General features: G+C 47.7%; 1 protein-coding gene across 1 annotated transcript; it reads left to right on the top strand.

Moving 5' to 3' along the window:
- Positions 1-10,605: 10,605 nt before the first annotated feature.
- On the top strand, positions 10,606-15,098 carry LOC103189223 (suppressor of cytokine signaling 5-like). The gene is made up of 2 exons (XM_007909558.2): positions 10,606-11,624; positions 14,502-15,098. The coding sequence occupies exons 1-2, from the start codon at positions 10,606-10,608 to the stop codon at positions 14,833-14,835; spliced, it is 1,353 nt and encodes a 450-aa protein (XP_007907749.2). The 3' UTR covers positions 14,836-15,098.
- Positions 15,099-15,944: the final 846 nt, after the last annotated feature.

Genomic DNA, 15,944 nt, shown 5'->3' on the forward strand with positions numbered 1-15,944 from the left:
AAAAAGAGTTGGTTGTTCTCCTTGATCTCTTGTCCTGATTAGGAGAGGAGATGATAATATTGAACGGCTTGATCTCCGTTATACACAGCAGTGAAAGTCACTGTTTGAGTAGTTCAACGAGGACCTAATTTGAGAGAAAGGGAATGAACGGCCAACTGATCCTGCCCTTTGTGCAAGCCTCAGATTGCTGAGCAGAGAGAGTCCGCGGTTGGTTGTCGGGTCCTCTGTGGTTGGGCCACAGGCGGAGGGGAAGGGAGGCGTTGAAGAGAAACCAAAGCAGATAAACTCCAGTGCATTCAGTTAGTTCCTGCCCCAAGTGTGTAACCAGCAGAATAGTGAGTTCACTTTGCAATTGCGACTGGCTGACTGACTGGCTTGTATTCTGACTTCTGGTGGGGAGCAATTTCATGTCACAGAGTGACCCCCAGTCCTGCCCCTTCTCCCTACAAAACAAACAATAAAAAGTTCAAAAAGTGTGACCGGCAAATTAAATTGTCCCCAATGTCAGTGCTTGAAGAACAAATTATTTCTTTTTATAAGGATGTAAAGAAGGTTAGCCTTTTATTTTTGGAAGAGCGAATTGTGGGGAGGGAGCGGGTGGGTGTGGAGTGTGGGCGGAGAGAGAGAGAGAGAAACCTCTATTGAAATCCTCCCTGTCTCCATGTTAATAAGCTTACAGATTTGTTTAAAGAATTACTAAAGGGTTGTAATTTTCTAGTGTAAAGCACAGATGGTGGGAGGAGAGAGAAACACGTACAGTACATCATTTAAAGAGGTTTAATGTACAATATATAGAAAATGTATGTATGGCAAGGAATGCGCAAATAATAATTCAAGAAAGAGTTTCATCCCCAGGTCCTGTTTATATGAATTGGGTTTGTTTCATTCTTGTGGGCTTGACCACAGATTCTATGTGTTTACATTTTAAAAGGGTGTGGGGAGGAGGGGAGAGAGGGAGATGCACAGAATACACACGCACAGCTTTAAGTCCCCCCCCACCCCCTTATTGTTAACAAAAAAGATTTTCCCCCCCCTCTCACCTCACGTGACTGCTCTTTGGGTGTGTGGATTGGATTGATTGTCGTGTTTCAGGTTTCACTTGGTATCAAACACTGTACCAGCCACAGACCTGATCAGGGAAGATTAAATTGGTGAGGTACTCGGAAACTATTCATCAGTGGATTAAAACTTAAGTTTTGTTAAAGGAAAAATTTCAAACTTGAGGCAGATGGAGGTAGATTCTCATTCCCAGAGATGGTGGGGTTCAGTGAATCAACAGAAAGTTTTTTGGAGTGGGGTGGGGGGGGGGGTTATAAATCAATTATTTGTCTTGGTTTGTACTGAAGTGTTCGTCAACAGAATGCAGTTGGGTCTGAATTTGGAAGCCGTTTTTCTGTTCTTAATAATAATTCAGATTAGTTTAAAGATTTTATGCAAATCTGCACCGCCTTAAATGTTAAGGTTACAAAAATAGGTGGAGTATCTTAGAGTTTACAAATCTCTTTGTTTTGTTTCCTCTTAAAACTAGCGGGGAATCTCTCCTCATGTCTTCACCAGTGTTTGCTCGAGTCGGCCATAGTGATTACTGAGTTGCTTTTCCAATATTCTTGTTGCCCTCTCTTCCGCTCACCTTCCCTCCCCACCCGCAAAATGTCCTATCCTTCCCCCATCATTGAATCCTCCATTAATTAATTATCGTAGCCTCAATTGATATAGATAATCTTCAACCTGGCTTCCAAAAGGATTAACTATGTTCCCTTGGTGAACAGCTGTTAAGGTTAGTTTTAGAAATAAAAATAGCCCATAAAAGAATTTAAGTCTATCCAGCAAAAGTTGAAATTTCTCTTTCTCTGGCCTTTTCTGTGCTTCTGTATTAAATTTGAGTTTGACAAAATTTGTATTTTTAATATTTAAAAATAAAGGAGGTGGGGGTATTTGAGACTGTGAACTCTGACTTTCTTTACACATTGCATTCCGGAATAATGCCAGTGTGTAAAGTTTTTTTTCATTCCCCCCCCCCCTCTCATTTCCTGAGTAAGGCAGACCACAACACATTAGTTAGTGTTGTCAATCTCTCTTTTCCTTCCTTTCCCCCTCACTCCCCCGACCAGATATGTACTAATTCCGCTCCAGATCGCAAACCCAGTGCTTCATGATGGGCCACAGGCATTCAGCAGCTGTGTGGTGTACAGGGCCTTGTCTCACTTTACAAATGTGTGTGTGTGTGTGTGTGTCTGAATGTGTGTGTCTGCCTGTGTGTATCTGTATATAGAGTGAGGACAGATGCCCTCTGTGTTTGGGTTGAGTGCAGGGTGTCTGTGCTGCACTGAAAGTTTGACAAAGTTGAAAGCTACATTTTCAGTTGTTATTGGGGAAACCTGATCAAAGCCAATTACACATCTGGTTTGATAATCCACATGTGGTGTTTCTGAGTTGATGTGTTGGTAGTTTCTTGAGCTTAATTTTCGCCTGATCTGGAGTTGAACTCTGCTGCTCTGAAGCTGGTTAGTGTACGGCTGCAGTAGGCAATGGATAGCAAATGGGGGGAGAGAGAGGATTGATGGGAATGGGTTTGGTGATTCGTTCACTTTTTTAGTCCCAAATGAACCCACTTTTTTTTAAAAAAATACTAAATTGATGGGCGAGGGACTGAAATAGGTTCCTTTAAAAATCTAACCTAACTGAAAAGTATCTGTTACCATTGAAAATGAAGACCTTTCTATTTAAACCCGCTTCTTTCCACTCCCCAGCCCTTTTGGTCTTAGAGTAAGGGCCCCCATCCCCCCAGTAATAGCCAGAGGTTATGCAGACTGGAAGGTCGCAGGTTCGAATCCCAGTCTGTGCTCAGTTAGCTGTCGTTGGGGGCAGTAATTAGGGTCAAAGGGTCTGTGTGTGTGTGTGTGTGTGTGGGTGGTAATATGCTTCTGTGTGAGTATCTGGTGAGCACTGATCAAGGCTACTCAGCCAAGGTGCTGGAGTATTCACACCCTCAGAGGAACAGAATACCTTCAGGAATCAGGTGGGGAACAGGGAAAGAGAGTGTGAGGCAGGAAATTGATGGGCTGGGGTGGGGGAGGAAGTAAAGACCGCATGAGAAGGGGACATTGAAGGGTTGTGTGTGTATACATCAGCGATGGAATAAGCCTTTTCTACCTTTTCGGAGTAACTTGCTGTGGATTGGATTTAAAGTAAAATAAGATGGAAACCAAACGACATTTACAGTTCCAGTGTTGTGGAGGTCTGTCTCCCTTTTTTAATATATATAATATATATTCAAGCTATGATAGACGTTTAATACACAAGTTAAGTAAACCATGTGTTTTGTGTGTTTGTATGATGCAACTTTTTTTTAAAAGGAGCCTTTTCAGCAGTTTTGCTCACTCGTGCAAGTTGTATCTCTCAACCCAAATTGGAGGGGCTTTGAAGTTGGGGTGAGAGAAGAGAAGTTTAAGTGGAACCTCGACTCGTTAAAGAGAGTGCAGGTGAACGTTTTAGTTGTGTTGCAGGGAGAGTAAATAGTAAAACGTAAATCGCCAAATTCGGAATAAATACGTTAAATATTTTACCTTGCTATAAAACCAGTGCCTCAAATCAAATCTGCACTCCCTTCACTTTTTATATATAAACTTAAATTCCTCCACTTCCCTTTGGCCCGCACTGAATTTAACAGACGTGGCATATTTTAAGGGACTCTAGAGATTTGCTTTGGGCACCTCTGATTTTTGTTGCTTGTGCAGTCTATTTCTGCTTAACTAAATTTCCCCCTACCCCACATACACGTCTCCCTCCCCCCCCCCCCCCATGAAAATGGTGCTAGTACAAAGATCCATTTTAGAAATGATATTCTTTGCTTCTGTTTCAATACCCTCACCTCCCCACTCCCCCCACCCCAACACACACACACACACACACACACACACACAGACCAGATTGAGGAATTACTAAATTCCCCCCAGGGCCACCTTCTTGTTGGCGTTTCTACTGATAGAAAATGCTTGTCTTGTGTGAGGGCAGATCTGGACTTGGTTGTGAGTGCATGTCAACTTTCTCTCCTAACTCCACAACCAACCAAGTCCAGTTCTCTGCCGACACATGCTGTCTAGGCTGGCATATGAGTGAATTCCTAGTGCAAATTACATATATAGCTGAACAGCAGTCAGTGACTAGTGGAGTTGGGGGGTGGTGGGGCGATAGAAAAAGGTAGTGAAATGTGTGGTATACTCTCTAAAGCTAGGCTTGTTGTGAGTTTGCACCTTGGGAGGAATACACTGTCTACAAGGATGAATTTGGGTTCCAAATTAACTTTATATCACCCTTACCAGTGAAGCGGAGGGAAAGACAGTAGAGAGAGTGCTTAAGAGTTTGTAGGACTGGAATCTGAGCCTAAAGGAGAATGGGAAAGGGGGGGCATTTAAGGAAACTTGTGCCTCAGTTGAAGTTATCATCTGTGTGTGTGTGTATAATCCAAATACTCAGCCAGTGCTCAAATGAGTGGCTGCTCAAATCCTGCCAATGCCAACATGAGACCGGGAAACTCAGAAATAAATAATAAATAGCCGGACCTGCTGAGAGAGAGAGAATTCCTACTGTGATTGAAAACTGCTGCTTTAATAATAGGTTTGTTTTATTTAAAGTATTTATTCATCGTTCAGCTTATCTAGACCATAAGGGAAGTGGCGAGGCCTATGGTATTTATTCCTTCAATCTAGGGGGGGGCGTGGGGGATAGAAATTTGGGGGGTTTTCTTTGGAGTCTTGGAACTGTACAAGACACACTACATACCTCCCTTTGAAGTCTCTTCCCTTCTTCCCCCACCCCCAAATAATGTGTTTCTCCATCAAAAAGTGAGCAGAAAATCACTCTTTGAGTAGTGAAGCTTCTAACTCACTTGCCTATATGTACAGGAAATGTGGGCAGATTTACATAAAGCTTTCCTCCTCCACCACCACCTTCCCGCTCCCCCCAAGTTCAGTACTTAAACCCAACCCTTCTCCTATTCCACCTATTGTCAGTCAACCAATATTTTATTTAACCATTTTGAAAATGTATTCATAGCTGGTTCCTAGTGTGTGTGTACAAGTGTGTGTGTGTGTGTGTACGAGTGAGTGTGCGAGTGCATGTGTGTGTACGAGTGTGCGTATGAGTACGTGTGTGCGCGCGCTAGTGTGTGTGCGCGCTAGTGTGTGTGCGCGCTAGTGTGTGTGCGCGCTAGTGTGTGTGCGCGCTAGTGTGTGCGCGCGCGCGATTGTATGTGTTTGAGTGTGCGCAAAAGTGCGTGTGCTGCGTGCGAGAGTTTGTGTGTGTGTGCGTGCGCAGGAGTGTGTGTATACCAGTGTGCGTGTGGGAGCGTGCGCCTGCAAGTGTGCACGTGCGTGCGCCTGCATACAGGTGCACCGGTGTATTTGTGTATGAGCGCATGTGTGTACGAGCGCACATGTGTGCATGAGTGTATGTGCGCATGCCCCGAGTGTGCATGTATACATGTGCATGTGTACGAATGTACGTGAGTGCAAGTTTGTGCGTGTGCGCGAGCGTGCGTGTGCAAGTGTGCGCGAGTGTGTGTGTGTACGAGTGTGTGTGCGAGCGTGTATCCCTGGGTAAATTCTCTTCTCAAATCCCATGTTCTTTTCTCTAAATTAATTTGTTTTCTTCTCGTTCTAAGTTTGTCTGATTGACGTCTGTTTCAGTGGAGCTGTTCTGAAGTGAAGAGGAAAGAGTGACGGAAACTCTTAGAAGGAAATGTTGATATTTTCTCTCTTACGCCCAACACCCACCCACCCACCCATGGCTCTTGTCAACCTGCGCCTAATACTTTCTGGAACTATGTAAGCAGGAGGCGTCCCTCCGGGGAGAGAGAGGGTTTGCATTCCATTCCAACAATCTATCTCTGGGATTTCTGGAAAAATTCTCCCCCGCGCCCCCCTCCCCCTTGCACTCTTTTCCATGTGTGTTTTCTCATTGCTATGTCACATCCCATCGCCTCAGAAAAAGTGAACGGATTTGTGACTGTTGGTGGGTCGGGGAGGAACTGCAAAGGCAATGAGACCTTATTTGGTGCCGTTAGTTGGTGTTTACTCTTCAGTTTGGCACAGAGACGGAGATTAATGTTCACGGCTTTTCTGAATTGAATGGTTTTGGGGGTTTCTGAAAACTTAAAGGGCTTTAAAATATCAACAGGGATGTTTGACGTCTGATCCAGAGAGTGTGTGTTGGGGGGGAGTGGGGGGTGTTGATGCCTCTTGCGACCTACGTGAAGTTGGAAGTTTAAAGACAATTTTTTGTTGTTGTTGTTGCTGCGAGTAATTCATTAAAACAAATTTACAAAGAAATTTACAAAATTGAGAAAATAAATTTATTTTAAAGAATAAATAATAAATTTGAAGGCGCGGCCTCACTTTGTTGTGGCTCAGGCTGCTGGATGGCAGGTCAGTCGGTTGGTCACTCCTTCTGCTCGGCCACCCATTTGTGTTAGGTTTGTGTTAAACCCAGGCCACCGTGTGGATGGGAGCACTTTGCAGTTTAATGAGGAAGGTGGAAGAGGCCATTTTGCTTTTTTGTGTGTATGTGCGTGAGTGTGAGCATGTGAGAGCGTATACGTGTGTGTGTGTGTGCATGTGTGTGTTTTTTCTCCCATTGGGTTCACGTCTCCTGCACTGGTACCAAAAACCAAGGCAGTTTTTCAGAGTGATTGACGGAAAGGGGGGTTTACACACGTATTACCTCAGGGGGAGGGTTTGCAAAGACCAGTGTGTGAGGAGATGGGGCGGGGAGAAAAGAGGGAGAATGTGTATATTAAAAAAAACTGATTGCACCCACTTGGGTCTAAATAAGCTGCAAAGGCTGGTTCTGAAAAAGGTATTTACAATAAAGAGTAACTATTTATTTCATCCATTAGTAGAACAAGAATCCTCTTTCAATGTATTATTTTTAACTTTTTAAAAAAATGAGCAATTGTTTTGTTAAACCTGTGACTGGTCCCTCACTCACCCCTGAGTAATGTCTCGAACAATTAAAAAAAGAGAAAAAAATCAAACGTTTAAAAACAACTGTTATTGCTTGTTTTGTTATTATTACTCTTGTTTTCGAGGTAATCTATTTAAATGTTTTTTTTTCTCTTTTTCCCCCCCCATTTCCTTACGGTCCGTCACGGAGCTGTGCTTATTTTTTTCCTTGTTGTTTTTGATTTGTTTTGTTTTTTATTAAAGAAATATACTGAAACTGCATTTTTTTTAAAAACCCGTCAGGGAATTTACTTCAGTCGTTTAAATAAAAGTTACGATACATTATAAATACTTGCTTTGTTGTTAATTGCACCCGTTTTTTGCGAGAATTTTTTAAAATATAAATATATATATATAAATCAAAATGCACAGCACGTTAAGTTGCTTTTCAGAAAAAAATTACCCACTTTGTCTTCCACGCTCTCACTGATGGAACGTGCACTGAAATAAACATCAATTTTTGCACCTGATCTGTGGTTTTCTGTACTCAATTCATCAAAATGTCCTGTGCGCTTTGAGCAAATAGCACAGACTGAGACTCCACCGTCTTAACGTATCAGCACGTAAGTTATCAAACTCTCAATATTCCTGCTGCATTTAGCTATGTATTTATATACAGTATATACATGCACCTAACTTTTGCCCACAAAACAGTCACTACACTTTGCAGTATATCCTGTGTAGCGCTTTGAGATGTCTCAAAAGACGTGATAAGGCGCTGTATCAAATGCCAGGATTATTATAATTCACTGAACCCTTTTATCGTGGAGTAACGAGTTTATGGGAGTTTTTAACTCCTTTAAAGTTGGGTTTATGTTGGAGAATATTCAACAATTTCAAGAGGAAAGAATTAAAAGCCAACTTAAACTCTTGTTTCTGAGTCAGAAGGTTGTGCGTTCGAGCCCTATGCTGGATCCCCCCCCAGTGCCATGTTGGGAATTTAAACCAAGGTCCCGTTTACCTGTTCAGGTGAGCGTAAAGATCCCATGGCATGATTTAAATAGAATAAGCAGTCACTCACTCCCCGTGTCCAAGCCAAAATCCCTCGGATAAAATAGGGCACTCAATTGATTGCTGTACACAAATTGTCTGACTCAATCACCTACGTATGAACAGTCACTACACTTCACGGTAAAATCGTGTAAAAGCGCTTTGAGACTTGACGATGTGGTAAAAGTGTTGTTTTAAACACAAGGATTACGGTAATAGCACAATCTATTGGGCAGTGAAATACAGTACCAACTACAACACCACCACCAACAACTTGGATTTATAGTGTCCTCCACGCCGGACGGTGTCTCAGAGCTTCACAGTAATGGATCCCAGGCCGAGCCAAGGGGAGGGGGAAAGGTGGGTGACCAAAGGCGCGGTCGAAAAGGTCTTCAGCAGAGACTTGAAAATAGGAAGGGAGGGAGAAAGGGAGATCCAGAGCCTCGGGGCATAGTGGCTGAAATAATTCACAATAAATTCACTCAATCCACGACTGTTATAGTGTATTTCTGCAAAGCACTTTGAGACATCTCAACGATGTAATAATACTTGCATTTAATATAGAGCCTTATCACGTCCTCGAGACGTCTCACAGTGCTTCACGGGATACACTGCCAAGTGAATAAGGCACTCTTATCAAATGCAAGTATTCCTACGTGGAAGGCAAGGATAATTATTGTGTGGCTCAGAGCTAAGTGGGTAATGATGGCTTGTTATCCACTGTGATGTCTACACTCCGGTCCATGTTTTGTTGCTGAGGTTCCTTCCAGCTTGACGTTTGTTGCTGGAGCCTGACGGAGGCGGTGTGTGAGGCGAGACATCTCCTACTTCTGTTCCTGTGTCAACTCCTGACACCTTGAGAGAGGAAGGGAGGAGGGGAAGGAACGGGGTCTCTATTAAACCACCGAGGAGGAGACATTTCATCAGCTGTTAACAGAGCCACATCGCTGAGCGACCAACTGACCCACCCACTGAGCCCCAAAATAAGTGGTGAGTCATTGAAGTAGTCAAATGAACACACACTTGAGGCTTGAGGTGTCTCCGCAATGTTTTGTGCCACAATTGGGCCTTTTGGCTCATAGAATTGGAGAATCTTACAGCACAGAAGGAGGCATTCTGCCCATCGGGACTGCTTTGTGCCGGCGCTTTGAAAGATGTGATTTTTGTTTGATTTGGAAGCGTCTCTGAGCTCGTCCATCTCCCACCTAAAGGGAGAGAGAGTTGGTGCTGTGAGGTTGTCTCCCAGCCTCTGCCCTGCCCTCCCCTCCCCAGGCGCCTGTCAGATAATAAACCGTTGGTTCACCATTATCTGGAGTCTTGTTGGTTAGACCCCTCGCCTCGCAACCCGGCGGACTCAAGTTCGATTCCCGGGCGGGTCAGATCAGGGCGTAACCTTTAGGTAAGTTTCCTCACTCCCCACACACTCACAGACACACCTCGGTTTACCAGCAGGAACATGGTTGTTGGTCGATCGGGGGATCACTTTTGCGGGAGGCAATAATCCCTTCAAAATAATAATAATTGGTCACTTAGTTCATGACTGTTTATAGGGATACTGCTGTGCGCAATTGGCTGCCGTGTTTCACGCACAAAATATACAAACAATCTACAGCAAATTTATCTATATATATATATATATATATGTGTGTGTGTGTGTGTCTGTGTCCTGTGAAGCTCTTTGAGACTTTGTTTGTGGACGTTGCTGTGTGCAAATTGGCTCCTTCCCAAACCTCTCCACCTCGCTCGCTCCCTCGCCTCCTCCTCTTCGACCAAACGCGCCTTCAGTCACCCTCCTACTCCCACCTTTCCCGCCCTCCTGATCCCAACCCCCAGCTCGGATCAAAATCCCTGACTATCCAGCGCCTTGGGATGTCCTCCCGACGGAAAAGATTTCTGTGTAAATGTTGTGTGTTGTTGTTTTGACCGTTTCTGTTTAATCAATTTGTAAAAAAAAAGTCCGTTTCCCCATCGTCATCGTCGTTGTTGTTGCAGGAGAAGCGCTGATCGAGATCCAGAAGGAAAGCGAGGACGGGAGGTTCCAGCGTTAGCGCGAGGGAAGGCGGGAGAGGGGGGGAAAGTGTGGGGGGGAAGAGGGAGAGATGGGGTGGGGGTAGTGACATGATGGAGCCGGGAGGTGGGGAGGGATAGCGACCGCCCGGACCATTCCACAAGGAATTCCATCCTGACTTGTAATTGGAAAAGTCCAGCAGCCCCAACTCCGGAACATCTTCCCCCCCAACCCCACTGCCCCTCCCCAACCCACTGACCCCCCCACCAACCCCACTGACCCCCCCCACCGACCCCCCCAAACCCCACTGAACCCCCCAAACCCCACTGCCCCTCCCTGACCCCCCACCGACCCCCCCACCGACCCCCCCAACCCCACTTACTCCCCACCCCAACCCACTGACTCCGCCTCAACCCACTGACCCCCCCAACCCCATTGACCCCACTGACCCCCCCCACCGAACCCCCAACCCCACTGACCCCCCCAAACCCTGGGGTGTGGGTGTTACGTTGTCCCATCAGATCATCCCCTCCCCCCTCCCAACCTCAAACCCTCGGGTTACCCCAAAGGGGGAGGGGATTTACCCCCTGTACCCCCCCCCGGGCCATGTCAGGCGGAAGGGAGGCCGAGGGGAGTCGGGATGTGCGGCCTGATCCCCGGCGGGAGGCGGGGGCTGGGGCCGAGCGGAGGCCCGGCAGGAGGCGGGGGCGACCTGAGCGAGAGGCCGAGGCCTCGGGGGGCCGGCGGCGGCCCTCGGGCCGCTCCCTGGGGCAGCGGCTGCAGGAGGCGGTGGGTCAGTGTTTCCCGCTGCGGAGCCTCAGCCCGGACCAGGCCTCGGCCTCGGCCTCGCGTGACGGCTCCACCCCCGGGAGGAAGGTGCGGATCAGCGAACTGATGTTGGACGAGTGTCCGTTCCCCGCGGACTCGGAATTGGCCGCCAAGTGGCACCTGATTAAGCAGCTCACGGCGCCAGTGTCCCGGGGAGCGGCGCTACTCGAGGCCGGGGATCAGGAGGAGGATCAGGCCTCAGGGGAAGCCTCGGACTCGAGTCCGGCGTCGCCCCCAGAGGAGGACGAGGAGGAGCGGCTGCGGGAGCGGCGGCGGATCAGTATCGAGCAGGGGGTGGAGCCGCCGCCGGACGCTCAGATCCACACGTTCGAGGCCACGGCGGCCATTAACCCGCGATACAAACTGGGGCCCAAACTGGCGCCGGGGATGAACGAGTTGGCGGGAGACCACAGGGCCACACTGAGGCCTGGGCCTCACCTGCCGCCGCCGCCCAGCCCGAGCAGCCCGGCCCCCCGGGGACAGCCTCAGGACAGCCCGGGGCTCGAGCGGGAGGACCAGGCCCACAGCCCGGGGTTAGCGTCAGAGCCGGGCCCCGGGGACCAGGCCCGCAGCCCGGGGCTGGAGTTGTCCCAGGACCCGGGGCCCAGGGCTCACACACAGATCGACTACATTCACTGTCTGGTGCCCGCACTGCCCGCACTGACCGCGCTGCCCTGTTACTGGGGCCGCATCGACAGGTTTCAGGCCGAGGCCCAACTGCTCGGCCTTCCGGAGGGCAGTTTCTTACTGAGGGACTCCGCTCAGGAGGACTTCCTCTTCTCCGTCAGTTTCCGCAGGTAATCCAACACCGTCCGTCTGTCTGTGTGTATACACCGTCTGTCTGTGTGTATACACCGTCTGTCTGTGTGTAAACACTGTCTATGTGTATGTCTGTGTGTATACACTGTGTGTCTATGTGTATACACCATCTGTCTGTCTATCTGTGCGTATACTCCATCTGTCTGTGTATACACTGTGTGTCTATGTGTATGTCTGTGTGTATACACTGTCTGTCTGTGTGAATACACCGTCTGTCTGTGTGTATATTCTGTCTGTCTGTGTGTACACACTGTGTGTGTCTGTGTGTATAGACTGTCTGTGTGTATACACTGTCTGTCTGTGTGTATATTCTGTCTGTCTGTGTGTACACACTGTATGTGTCTGTGTGTATAGACTGTCTGTGTGTATACACTGTCTGTGTGTGTCTGTATGTATACACTGTCTGTGTGTGTCTGTATGTATACACTGTCTGTATGTGTCTGTATGTATACACTGTCTGTGTGTGTGTATACACAGCCAGTCAGGAACCTCGGCGTATTGTTCGACCCTGAGCCGTCCTTTCTCCCTCACATCCACACCACAACCGGCACCGCCTTCCATCACCTCCGGAACATCGCCAGAGACTACGGCACTACCTCACCCCTCACGCGGCTGAAACTCTGGTCCACACCATTATCACCTCAAGGCCGGACTATGGGAACTCTCTCCTCGTCGGCCTTCCCGGCCCTCCCTCCACACTGCAGGTCATCCAGAACTCTGCAGCTCGTGTACTGTCCCGCACCAGACACCGCGCCCACATCACTCCCACCCTCACCCTCGCCCTCACCCTCGCCCTCGCTCGCCTCCACTGGCTCCCCATCCCGCAGAGGATTGATTTCAAGATCCTCATCCTCACCTACAAGGCCATTCACGGCCTTGCTCCCTCCTACCTCTCCGACCCACTATCCCCCTACCTACCTGCCCGTACCCTCCGTTCCTCTGGCTCCGGTCTGCCCCACGTCCCCCGCCCCAACCGCCCTACCATCGGTGGTCGGGCCTTCAGCCTCTCAGCCCCGAGGCTCTGGAACTCCATCCCCCGGTGCCTTCGCCGCTTCCTCCCTCTCCTCCTTCAAGGCCAGTCTCAAAACCTTCCTCTTTGACCGAGCCTTCCGCTCCCCTCTCGACTCTCTTCCCCCCTCCTCGCTCCCTCCCTTCCCTCCCCTTCCCCTCACCCTGACCATTTCCCCCCTCCTCGCTCCCTCCCTTCCCCTCCCCCTGACCATTTCCCCCCTCCTCGCTCCCTCCCTTCCCTCCCCTCACCCTGACCATTTCCCCCCTCCTCGCTCCCTCCCTTCCCTCCCCTCACCCTGACCATTTCCCCCCTCCTCGCCCCTCCCTCCCTCCCCTCACCCTGACCATTTCCCCCCTGCTCGGGTCATGACCCAACTGTGCAGCACCTTGGGACGTCCTCCTGACGTGAAAGGCGCTTTATAAATGGAATCTTGTTGTTGTTGTTGTTGTGTATACACCGTCTGTCTGTGTGTATACACTGTCTGTCTGTGTATACACCGTCTGTCTCTGTGTGTATAGTCTGTCTGTCTGTGTGTCTGTCTGTGTGTATACATTGTCTGTGTGTCTGTGTGTATACACTATCTGTCTGTGTGTATACACTGTCTGTGTGTCTGTGTGTATACACTGTCTGTCTGTGTGTATACACTGTCTGTTTGTGTGTATACACTGTCTGTCTGTCTGTATACACTGTGAGTCGGTGTATACACTGTGTCTGTCTGTGTGTATACACTGTCTGTCTGTCTGTCTGTATACACTTGTGTCTGTGTGTATACACTGTGTCTGTGTGTATACATTGTCTCTTGTCTGTGTGTATGTACTGTCTGTCTGTATACACTGTGAGTCTGTGTATACACTGTTTCTGTCTGTGTGTATACTGTCTGTCTGTATACACTGTCTGTGCGTATACACTCTGTGTCTAAACACTGTCTGTCTGTGTGTATACACTGTCTGTCTGCCTGTCTTTATGTATACACCATCTGTCTGCCTGTCTGTGTGTATACACTGTCTGTCTGTCTGTGTGTATACACCGTCTGTGTATATACAACAAGATTTGTTTAGCGCCTTTCACGTCGGGAGGTATATATATATATACACTGTGTGTGTATATACACACCGTCTGTGTACATTGTGTGTTTGTATATATACTGTCTGTGTGTATAGACACTATGTGTATATACACCGTTTGTGTTTGTTACACACTGTGTGTATGCACTGTGTATGTGTACACTGTGTGTGTATACTGTGTGTATACACTGTGTGTGTGTATATACTGTGCGTGTATACACTGCGTGTGTGTATACACTGTGTGTATTTACTATGTATATACACTGCGTGTGTATACTGTGTGTGTGTATACACTGTGTTTATATACTGTGTGTGTGTATACACTGTGTGTGTATACTGTATGTGTATATACACTGTGTGTATATTTTGTGTGTATGTGTATACACTGTGTGTGTATACTGTGTGTGTATATAATTATACACTTTAGAAAGCTCAGCAGGACTCGGCTCAGGAGAACTCTATTCTCGATCTGTTCTGCAGAAAATAATAGTTATATAGATATACTACTAATATATATATTAGTATATATAATATATATAAACTTCATAATAATAACAATGGCATTTAAACAGAGGTGTGTGTGGAGTGAGCAGAGTAAATGAGCAGGTCTCTCGCCTGCAAAGCGAACGCTGTAACCACTGCACTACAGGACTTCAAAGGGAACCTTATAGAGATGTGTGTAACCGAGAAGCTGCTGTGTGTAAAAGGGGATGGATAGAGGTGACGGGGAGAGGATGGGAGGTGAGCGCTGTAACCATTCTTCTCTGTCCCTGCCCCAGGTATAGCCGCTCGCTCCACGCCAGGATCGAGCAGTGGAACCACAACTTCAGCTTTGATGCCCATGACCCCAGCGTGTTCCACTCGGCCACGGTATGCGGGCTGCTCGAGCACTACAAAGACCCTGCCGCCTGCATGTTCTTCGAGCCCCTGCTGTCCCTGCCTGTGGCCAGGCCGTTCCCCTTCAGCCTCCAGCGCTGCTGCCGTGCAGTTGTCTCCGGCTGCACCACGTACGATGGCATTGACCAGCTCCCCCTCCCCAAACCCCTCAAGGAATATCTGAAGGAATATCACTACAAGCAGAAGGTCCGTGTGCGGAGGCTGGACACCAGGTGACAATCAAGTGAAAGGATGGACAGATAGTGGTCTGTGTTGGCCCAGCGACTGATTCATAATAATAATAATCCTGGAATTCCATCCAGCGCCATGTCACGTCATCAAGATATTGGCTCAAAGCGCTTCACAGGATACAATCTAAAGAGTAGTGACTGTATTTTGTGGGTGAAACGTGGGGCCAATTGCACAGCCCGAGACAGTCGTGCATCGAGTGACCAGCAACAACAAACAACACTTTACATTTGTACAGCGTCTTTCAAATCAGGGGACGTCCCAAGGCTCTGGAATAATAATCCTTGCATTTGATAGTGTCTCATCACACCTTCGAGACGTCTCAAAGCATTTCCAGGGAATTAATGTAAAGTGTAGTGACTGTATTTTGTGGGTGAAACGCAGCAGCCAGTTAGCACAGCAGTGAGTGTCCCACAAACAGTCATGGATTGAGTGACCAGTTATTTTTGAGGGATTATTATCCTCAGAAACATTACTGACCAGCCATGATCTAATTGAATAGCAGAACAGGCTCAGGGAGCTTAATGGCCTCCTCCTGTTCCTATGTTTCCAATACCCCGTACACTTACACCAACTCCTCCACCATTCATAAACTAAAATCCTGTCCCCACACATTTGGCTTTGCAGGGGTTAGCGAGACAAGCTAGAGGAATCTGCTTCTCGCAATGTCCGGTCTAGTCTCTCTGCCTCTCTCCCTCCCTCGCTCTCTCCCTCCTGCCCTCTCCCCTCTCTTTCCCTCCCTCCCTCCCTCTTTAGAAGTCCTGCTAACAAGCCAAGCAGTGTTGAGTAGTGGCGGTTTGTTCACTGTTTCTCTTTTCATTTATTTTTTATCACCCGCTCTGTTTCTCCCTATTTATTTCTCTTAATTTATTCTCTCTCTGCAACAGAGAGGAAATGCTAGTATAATTACAGTGCGGGTTGGAATGAGTATACATGTCTGTCTATGTTTCTATGATACTTGTATGTGTGTGTTTGATAATTATATGTATGCGTGTGTGTGTTTAGCCGGGTTTAAAACTCAGCCTCAGAAAGCGTTGTGTGAGGTTGTTCTGAGTTGTGCTGCTGACTTGTGGCCGAGATTGATCGCTCAACCAGTG

Source organism: Callorhinchus milii, unplaced genomic scaffold, assembly GCF_018977255.1.
Source record: "Callorhinchus milii isolate IMCB2004 unplaced genomic scaffold, IMCB_Cmil_1.0 Scaffold49, whole genome shotgun sequence".
NCBI lineage: Eukaryota > Metazoa > Chordata > Chondrichthyes > Chimaeriformes > Callorhinchidae > Callorhinchus > Callorhinchus milii.

Bases quoted from the DNA above. Each gene is read 5' to 3' on its own strand.
- LOC103189223 (XM_007909558.2), top strand. From the start codon at position 10,606: ATGTCAGGCGGAAGGGAGGCCGAGGGGAGTCGGGATGTGCGGCCTGAT. The intron at 11,625-14,501 runs GTAATCCAACAC...TCCCTGCCCCAG, and splicing joins TTCTCCGTCAGTTTCCGCAG to GTATAGCCGCTCGCTCCACG.